The sequence below is a fragment of the Crinia signifera genome, chromosome 11, assembly GCF_055691185.1.
Source record: "Crinia signifera chromosome 11, ASM5569118v1, whole genome shotgun sequence".
Taxonomy (NCBI): Eukaryota; Metazoa; Chordata; class Amphibia; order Anura; family Myobatrachidae; genus Crinia; species Crinia signifera.
Window position 1 is genome coordinate 101,321,999 of NC_139227.1, and position 8,835 is coordinate 101,330,833.

The 8,835-nt window shown below is 48.1% G+C and overlaps 1 protein-coding gene across 1 annotated transcript; it reads left to right on the forward strand.

Annotated features, from left to right (window-relative positions):
* The first annotated feature begins 638 nt into the window (after nucleotides 1-638).
* Nucleotides 639-6,016, forward strand: SVIP (small VCP interacting protein). The gene is made up of 4 exons (XM_083165238.1): nucleotides 639-807; nucleotides 2,558-2,608; nucleotides 3,601-3,720; nucleotides 5,624-6,016. The coding sequence occupies exons 1-4, from the start codon at nucleotides 745-747 to the stop codon at nucleotides 5,636-5,638; spliced, it is 249 nt and encodes an 82-aa protein (XP_083021364.1). The 5' UTR covers nucleotides 639-744; the 3' UTR covers nucleotides 5,639-6,016.
* The last annotated feature ends 2,819 nt before the right edge of the window (nucleotides 6,017-8,835 follow it).

The window sequence follows — 8,835 nt, forward strand, 5'->3', positions numbered from 1 at the left end:
CGCAGTGAGCCCGCAAGGGGCTTTGTCGTGCTCGCCATGCTGTCTGAGTCCGACAGTCGGGATCCCGTAACCCTATACCACACCCTTTGCTTTTAAGTCCAGAATAGTGGCATTGCTAATCGACACATGTACTATAAAACGTGCCCATAGCAACCAATTAGATTCTGTGTGTCGATTCCTAAGATGCAATAGATAAAAGACAAAATCTGATTGGTTGCTATGGGCAACATCATCTCTTCATTTTTTTAATCTTTAGTAAATGTTTCCCTTTATGCAGAAGTAGGTAGGACCAAAAAGCTCAGCATGTTTTTATTATGCCTCCAATACAATTCTGTTCATTGTTTATATGGAATAAACAGTGCCTGAGGTAGAATTACTGGGGATTCTGGGACTTGTAGTTCCACAGCATCTGGTTTTTACAAGCTGCATACTCAAAATAGTCCCTGTGAGGCACAGATAGTGAACACAGCTAGAGCATGTGGTTACCAATAAGAAGTCACCTCTCATGTCTGCAGGACAGGGGACCTTTTTTGGTGGCCAAATGCATTCAGAACAACGCTCTGCCGGCTACGAAAAAATGGCGGCCGCTAGGGTAAACTGGAGACATTATGTAATCCCAGAATTCTGCGCTCTAGCGGTGTAAGTGTGTTGTGATTGTGTGTCAGGCCGCTCCCCGGGCACCAGCAACACTAGGTACCCTGCCCTGCTGCCCCGACCCCAGCAGCGAGGAGGAGATTGCAAGAGATGGGACTGTGCCTGCCATGTCTAGGGGGGGCTGCTGAGGATGTGGTGGAGACCCCTGATCCTGTGAGTAGGAAACCCCTCTTAGGGTGGTTGTCAGGGAGGGTGTGGAGCTGTTGCACACAGGTGGGTGTCACCTGTGCTGCTAGTAGGGGGTGGGGTGCTGTGTGCGCCCTGATGTGCCCATGGGGGCTCAGAGCTGTCAGTCACCAATTATATTCCCTACACATTATTATTGGTGGTTTCTTATATAGTAGGTACTAACAGGCTGATATAGAGGGAGGAGGGCCCTGCTCGTAAACTTACAATTCTTTAGGGATGTTTATTATTATTATCATCATTATGTACTATTTGGAGAAGCAGTGCTATATAAATAAAATTATTGTTATTACTCTTTAGAGGTTCATGTGTCTTTGGCCCGGTACACGCTATCATGATCTGACAGCGGACCCACCGTTGCCCCCTGTTTTTGGAAATGCCGGCCATCCCCAACCCTCCCCGCAAACGCCTTTGCTTGTCCACCAGGCAGAGGCGATCGCAGTTTTGCTATGCAATCGCAGGACCAGTTCTGCACACACACAGGACGGGTTCTGTGTGAGCGCAGTTTCCCACCCATCGGAAACTGCGCTGTGGATCACGGACGCGATCCAAACTGAGTCAGGCCCAGTTTACCCAACTTTACAAAGAACATAAACATTGCATTGATAGTAGATGCTTTATGGAAGCTTTCTATATTATGATAGGGGATGCAGTTGATTTGCCGGCGGTCGGGATCCCGGCGGTCGGAATCCCGACACTGGAATCCCGACCGCCGAAATCCCGAAACTTTCTCCCTCCGTGGGTGTCCACGACACCCATAGAGGGAGAATAAAATAGCGTGCCGAGCGTAGCGAGGCACCGGGCCCGCTGCGTGGCGAGCGCAGCGAGCCCGCAAGGGGGGGCGATCCATGTCCCCCCCTTGTCGGGATTTCGGCGGTCGGGATTCCAGTGTCGGGATTCCGACCGCCGGGATCCCGACCGCCGGGAAATCGTATCGGATCCTATGATAGACGGCCTGATTCAGGGTGGATCGCTATGCACATGCATAGCATACGCATTGCGCAGGAGCGAGGGAAAATAGCCACATGATACGCGTATGGATTGTAGACGGCGATGCCCGACGCTTCCCCGGCAGCACAGCGACTTCGGAGGGGCCGGGCCCGCCCCGCCTCCTTTGGTGACGGCGGTGGCCGGGCCCGCCCCCTTTGATGACGGCGGTGGCCGGGCCCGCCCCCTTTGATGATGGTGGTGGCCGGGCCCGTCCCCTTTGATGACGTTGCGGCCCTCTTGTGACTTCGGCGGCCCGGGACTGCCCCCAGCTGTGACGTCGGCGGGCCCGGTCCACCCCCAGGCGCCCTGCCCGCTCTAAATGCTAGAGTGAACACTATGGGAGTAAGTAAATTGTGTCAGTAAAAATGTAGGCGTGTCCAGGTAGGGCCTGTGACGTCAGCAACGGCCTCCCCCGATCAGCCTGTATCTGTGTCAGAGTTGTGGAATAATCAGACATTTGCGCAGACTGGGGAAATCATTCGATGGGTCGTGATTTGCGTATAGATTTGGAGGCCTGAATCAGGCCCATTGTGAATAGAAAAGTTGCATTGTGGCTAAAGGATATTATTATTATTTGCTTCCATTGTATTTGCCATGTGTGCTATAACACAGCAGGACTCCCATACACCTGAGCAGGGGCCCCAGGGCTGGCTGTGCTGGCATTATCTCTGTGTATATCTCTGTGTTTCATTGGGCTTTGATGTTTTATCATTTGTCATTCCCGCAGGATCTGAAGAGGAGACAACTCGCTGAAGCCGCAGAGAAAAGACAGATGGAAGTATGTTATTTATTTGGCCATATAAAATATCATCGTGTGTATATATATATATATATATATATATATATATATATATATATATATATATATATATATATATATATATATATATATATATATATATATACATATACATATACATATTATGTCCGTGACTGACTTTTATTTGCAAACAGGTAAAAAAAAAAAAAAAAAAAAAAAGATTTTGATGGTCGCCGTCCATTCGCTCGTGTTCGTTTGCCCCTGCGTTAGCCCGCTCGGCAAAAGACCACTGCTTAGTGAATGAACCTGAATCAGGCCCTATATGTAATGTGTGCATGCCAGTAGTATGTATATAATGGGTGATTCCTAGTATTCTGCTTGTACCATCTGACTGGTTTAATTGCAAGGGAAATATATATAGCTTCTAATAACAAGTCTAACAGACCCAGATGTGTTAAAAGCTCATGCAAGTGAATGAATTGCTCCATAGTAACAAATAGATTTTTGTCTGTAGTAATATTAAAACCCATACAGGTTGGCACTTTGTGAGTGACATGTACTATCATGCATACCTTTATTGACAGGACAATCTGATACTCTGAAATTCATCACTGCATGCTGCCATATATTTGTGACAAGCCATCCCACACCCCATGCTACTGACACCAGTTAATAAACCACCCTGTTACATAGAGCCTATGTTACAGAAGGCATTTCATCCAATATAGTGCAACTGTCTTCCCTCCCAGTATGCACAGCTAGCACCTCCCTCTCTATGATTGGTGGTACAGCTTCCATTCAGCAAAGTACAAGAATGTAAAATACATGCATTGGTATGCTGGGGCTTGTAGTCCAGCAACAGCTAGGAAACCATAGGATGCCTGAATCCAGTGTGTATGGGCTGCATTGATACACAATATGAATGTTACTATACACCTTTGGGCTGCTGTTCTTTGCCATGTTGCGTGTGTGTTTAATCCTCATATAAAAGGATTTGTTATCTGTGATAGGCTGCTGCTCGGGGAATAAAGAATCCAAATTCTGTGGACCAAAAGAAAAAGAAGAAGGAAGAGGTTGAGAAAATGATGTCTGACCCATCGCCCCCTGGTGGTGGTGGAGGAGGACTACGGGTAGGTGGTACAACGCTGTATTGTATAACAAGGACTGACACTAATTTTATCACTGCAGCTAATACATGGTAAATAGACAGTCAGGTCTGTCTGCAGATCAGCGGGGCTGGTTTATATTGTGTATGATATTATGTAATACAGTGTAGAGATAATAGTTGTGGTTTATAATAATATAATATTGTGGCTCCCACGCCATCTAGGGAGAAGGGGCCCAATTTTGTAGCTAGATTGGACAATTCGCCCCTATTCTGGGGGCTTATCCTTCTATAATGACAACACACCTAATACTGAGTGTTCTATGTGCGGCCATCTTTATATCCCGCAGTACACCTTCAGAAGAAGGATCCCAGGTGCCTTGGTATATTTTATTGTCGTCTTTCGGGTATTAGAGGACACCCCAGAGAGAGTCTTTTATATATATATATATATAATCTCAGCTCTATGGTCAGAAACAGACCATCATGCACTTCCATCTGCAGTCACAAGATGGCGCTAGATATTAATCTGGCCAAGGTTACTGTACGAAGAACTAGAAAGTTGTGAGACATTCGGTAAGACGAATGACCTGTTACATGCCTCCCATCTGCCAGATATGGTTGTAGCTTTCGATATAACAGCTCGTGTTCTTCAGGGATGCAGCAATTGCCTTTGTGCGTGTGCTGTTCACCCGCGCCCACGCAGCCGATTCTGTTCACAGTTACAGGAGTATTCCTCAGACATTTCACATCACAGATTGTTCTGATCATCTGGTATAACCCTGCTCCCTGCACCCTCAGCTGTGAAGCAAGGAGCCTTGAGCAGAGAGCTGTACATTTCCACCGACTAGCTGAAGTACTGCTGGATATACACAAGGGGCAGTGTTGAGACTATCTCTGCATCATTTTCAGTAATGTCAATAAACAGTCTATCACTAAGACCAGGGGCGGATTAAGGCTTTTGGGGGCCCTGGGCAACAAATGTGTGGGGGCCCCTGCCATTAAATTTTTTTGTTGATATTTATAAAAAAAAAAAAAAAAAAGATGTTTTTCAAACATTGCAACCATCGTGACATGCTTTTTTAAACAGAAGGGACAGCCCAGGTACACAGGGGTTGCTTGGGGGGGGGGGGGGGGGGGTCATTTACACTTCCCCAGCGGCTGCTATTGTCTGCAGCAGCTGGGATAGGGATACTGTTGGGCTGACCGATCAGCAATGATCGGCAGCAGGGCAAATGCTGGGAGAGAGCACGGGGAGGTAGAGGGACCTTCCGGGACCTCTGAGTGTGTGCTGCCTGTCCCTGGGGGCCCCCACAGACTGCTTTTTAGGTAACTGCTCCGATTTTATAAAGCAGTCTATGGGGGCCCCTAATGTGTGGGGGGCCCTGGGAGGACCACCCCTGTCACCACTTGGATAATCCGGCCCTGACTAAGACAGCAAGGGTGCAGATTTTGTCAAAGGATTTGGACTATTTATGCCATATCTGCAGGGTTATCCTACGTGATCTAGACAGCTGTCTATCACTAACTGCCACCTCCAGGCTGCCTGACAAATGGTAATGCTTCTCTGTCTTACATCACTGCAGTATGCAAATAATAAAGTCTGGATGAGAGAATGCACTGTATCTAGGACTGTCAGCCTATTGTGTACACATTACAGATGCACACAAACATTTAGTCATTTTGACTGCAAATGTGAATGGCATACTTTGCTTTGCCATTTCAGCTTTTTGTCCTCGCCCTTTATCATTGTTCTGTGGAATGTGATTTCCTTTTTTTTGTCAGCTGAGCATTAGCTTGAGTACTAGAGGTGGCATGCAGGTGCCAGGTTACAGTCATGCCCAGAAGAGCATTCACCTGTGTAACCGCTGGACAGTAACGTGTTTGAATGTTCTCTAAGGCGCCTGACAGCTGTGTTTCCTCCCCAGTGGCAGGTTGGCTAATGACACTCGGCGCAGAAGAGAGTTACTGATGACAGATACTGACCATGGAGACCTTCCAATGTCTGGCTTTTGCTGTTTGCATTTGTGGATCCAGAAGAACGTTGGTGCAGCCATGATTTCTTCAGATTATCGCTTTGCAGACAGTTGCGGCCAGCTGCGGTTTGTAACATACTGGATAGCTTGTGCTAACAAGAACCTCCGATATTCATAAACAGGATAATTCTATTTATTAAATATGTTCGTGACTTGCAGTGATACTGTCAGTGTGTCAGTGCACAAATGCTCAGTGTTCCAGGTTGTTATGAGGGAATATTAACCTACTGTGTATATATATATATAATTATGTTCTGATCTGAATAAATGTTATTATATAACCTTTATCGGACATACACTGAGTGACTGAGGGGCAGATGTATTAAGCCTGGTGAAGAGATAAACTGGAGATAAAGTGAAAGGAGATAACGCACCAGCCAATCAGCTGTGTTTGAAATATGACAGTTGGGAGTTGATTGGCTGGAATGTTATCTCCTTCCACTTTATCTCCAGTTTATCTCTTCACCAGGCTTAATACATCTGCCCCTGAATTCTTTCTGGGGAGCAGGTGACGGGACGGGGGATCATGTCATGCGCCAGCCCTGAGCAGGCAAATGTACACCCGCGATGACTCGCCCATGAAATGCCGGAGGACCACCCTGCCTGTCAGTCGTTACTATCAGTGGGCATGTGCGTAAGCCCCACCATCAGAAGAGGAACCGAATTAGGACCTGTGTGTGCAACTCTGAATCGTACTGACAGTCAGTGTGCGCCTTCATTTCCACATGACACTTGTGGCATACACACTGATATACACTGGTTCAGTCTCCGGGTGATAGACGCCATCCACTGAGATAGGTGGGCGGGCATTATCCCCCTACCTTGTACAACTACCCAATCAGCGTTCCTGACTTCTAGCAGTACAGATAATAGCCATAGGCCGTTGTGTAATGTACCCTGATTGGGTGGTGTCCGCTTCCATTATGTGAGCCCTGCAGAAGTGGTAATAGAGCGGGACGTATGAACATGGCGCCAATATAGCTTGGTACATTAGATATGATGGCAGATTGCACCCGATACACCATGGTGTAAAGTTGTGCTGGCAGGAGAGGTTTCCCAGACTTGACGCCCCACATCCTGTATGGTTTTCAGTTGTATATTTGGTATGGGAGCCATGGTCACCATATATATCAGGTTTAGACAACTCATATTTAGGCCGTCACTGAATGGTGACTTTGCTAGCAAGTCACCGAATGAGATCCGAACCTGGCAGAACCTTAGCGGAACATTCTGTGTGTGTCAGCGGGATTACTGTGATGTAACAGAGACGTGCCTGCACCAGGTCTGTGAAACAACAGGATCACTGTGATGAAACGGAGATGCGCCTACCCCAGGTCTGCGTGTGTCAGTGGAATTACTGTGATGTAACGGAGATGCGCCTACCCCAGGTCTGCGTGTGTCAGTGGGATTACTACGATGTAACCTAGATGCGTCTGCACCAGGTCTGCGTGTGTCAGTGGAATCACTGTGATGTAACAGAGATGCGTCTGCACCAGGTCTGTGAAGCAGCGGGATTACTGTGATGTAACCGAGATGTGCCTGCACCAGGTCTGTGAAGCAGCGGGATTACTGTGATGTAACATAGATGCGTCTGCACCAGGTCTGCGTGTGTCAGTGGAATCACTGTGATGTAACAGAGATGCGTCTGCACCAGGTCTGTGAAGCAGCGGGATTACTGTGATGTAACCTAGATGCGTCTGCACCAGGTCTGCGTATGTCAGTGGGATTACTGTGATGTAACGGAGATGCGTCTGCGCCAGGTCTGCGTGTGCCAGTGGGATTACTGTGATGTAACCGAGATGCGTCTGCACTAGGTCTGTGAAGCAGCGGGATTACTGTGATGTAACGGAGATGCGCCTGCACCAGGTCTGAGTGTGTCAGTGGGATTACTACGATGTAACCTAGATGCATCTGCACCAGGTCTGCGTGTGTTAGTGGGATTACTGTGATGTAAAGCAGATGCGTCTGCGCCAGGTCTGCGTGTGTCAGTGGGATTACTGTGATGTAATGGAGATGCGTCTGCACCAGGTCTGCGTGTGTCAGTGGGATTACTGTGATGTAATGGAGATGCGTCTGCACCAGGTCTGCGTGTGTCAGTGGGATTACTGTGATGTAATGGAGATGCGTCTTCGCCAGGTCTGGGTGTGTCAGTGGGATTACTGTGATGTAACCGAGATGCGTCTGCACCAGGACTGTGAAGCAGCGGGATTACTGTGATGTAACGGAGATGCGCCTGCACCAGGTCTGAGTGTGTCAGTGAGATTACTACGATGTAACCTAGATGCGTCTGCACCAGGTCTGCGTGTGTCAGTGGGATTACTGTGATGTAATGGAGATGCGTCTTCGCCAGGTCTGGGTGTGTCAGTGGGATTACTGTGATGTAACCGAGATGCGTCTGCACCAGGTCTGTGAAGCAGCGGGATTACTGTGATGTAACGGAGATGCGCCTGCACCAGGTCTGAGTGTGTCAGTGAGATTACTACGATGTAACCTAGATGCGTCTGCACCAGGTCTGCGTGTGTCAGTGGGATTACTGTGATGTAATGGAGATGCGTCTGCGCCAGGTCTGCGTGTGTCAGTGGGATTACTGTGATGTAACCGAGATGCATCTGCACCAGGTCTGTGAAGCAGCGGGATTACTGTGATGTAACCTAGATGCGTCTGCACCAGGTCTGCGTATGTCAGTGGGATTACTGTGATGTAACCGAGATGCGTCTGCACCAGGTCTGTGAAGCAGCGGGATTACTGTGATGTAACGGAGATGCGCCTGCACCAGGTCTGAGTGTGTCAGTGAGATTACTACGATGTAACCTAGATGCGTCTGCACCAGGTCTGCGTGTGTCAGTGGGATTACTGTGATGTAACATAGATGCGTCTGCACCAGGTCTGCGTGTGTCAGTGGAATCACTGTGATGTAACAGAGATGCGTCTGCACCAGGTCTGTGAAGCAGCGGGATTACTGTGATGTAACCGAGATGTGCCTGCACCAGGTCTGTGAAGCAGCGGGATTACTGTGATGTAACCTAGATGCGTCTGCACCAGGTCTGCGTGTGTCAGTGGAATCACTGTGATGTAACAGAGATGCGTCTGCACCAGGTCTGTGA

Coding starts and splice junctions, on each gene's coding strand:
- SVIP (XM_083165238.1), top strand. CDS start 745: ATGGGACTGTGCCTGCCATGTCTAGGGGGGGCTGCTGAGGATGTGGTG. Junction 808..2,557: donor TGGTGGAGACCCCTGATCCT/GTGAGTAGGAAA, acceptor TCATTCCCGCAG/GATCTGAAGAGGAGACAACT. Junction 2,609..3,600: donor CAGAGAAAAGACAGATGGAA/GTATGTTATTTA, acceptor TATCTGTGATAG/GCTGCTGCTCGGGGAATAAA.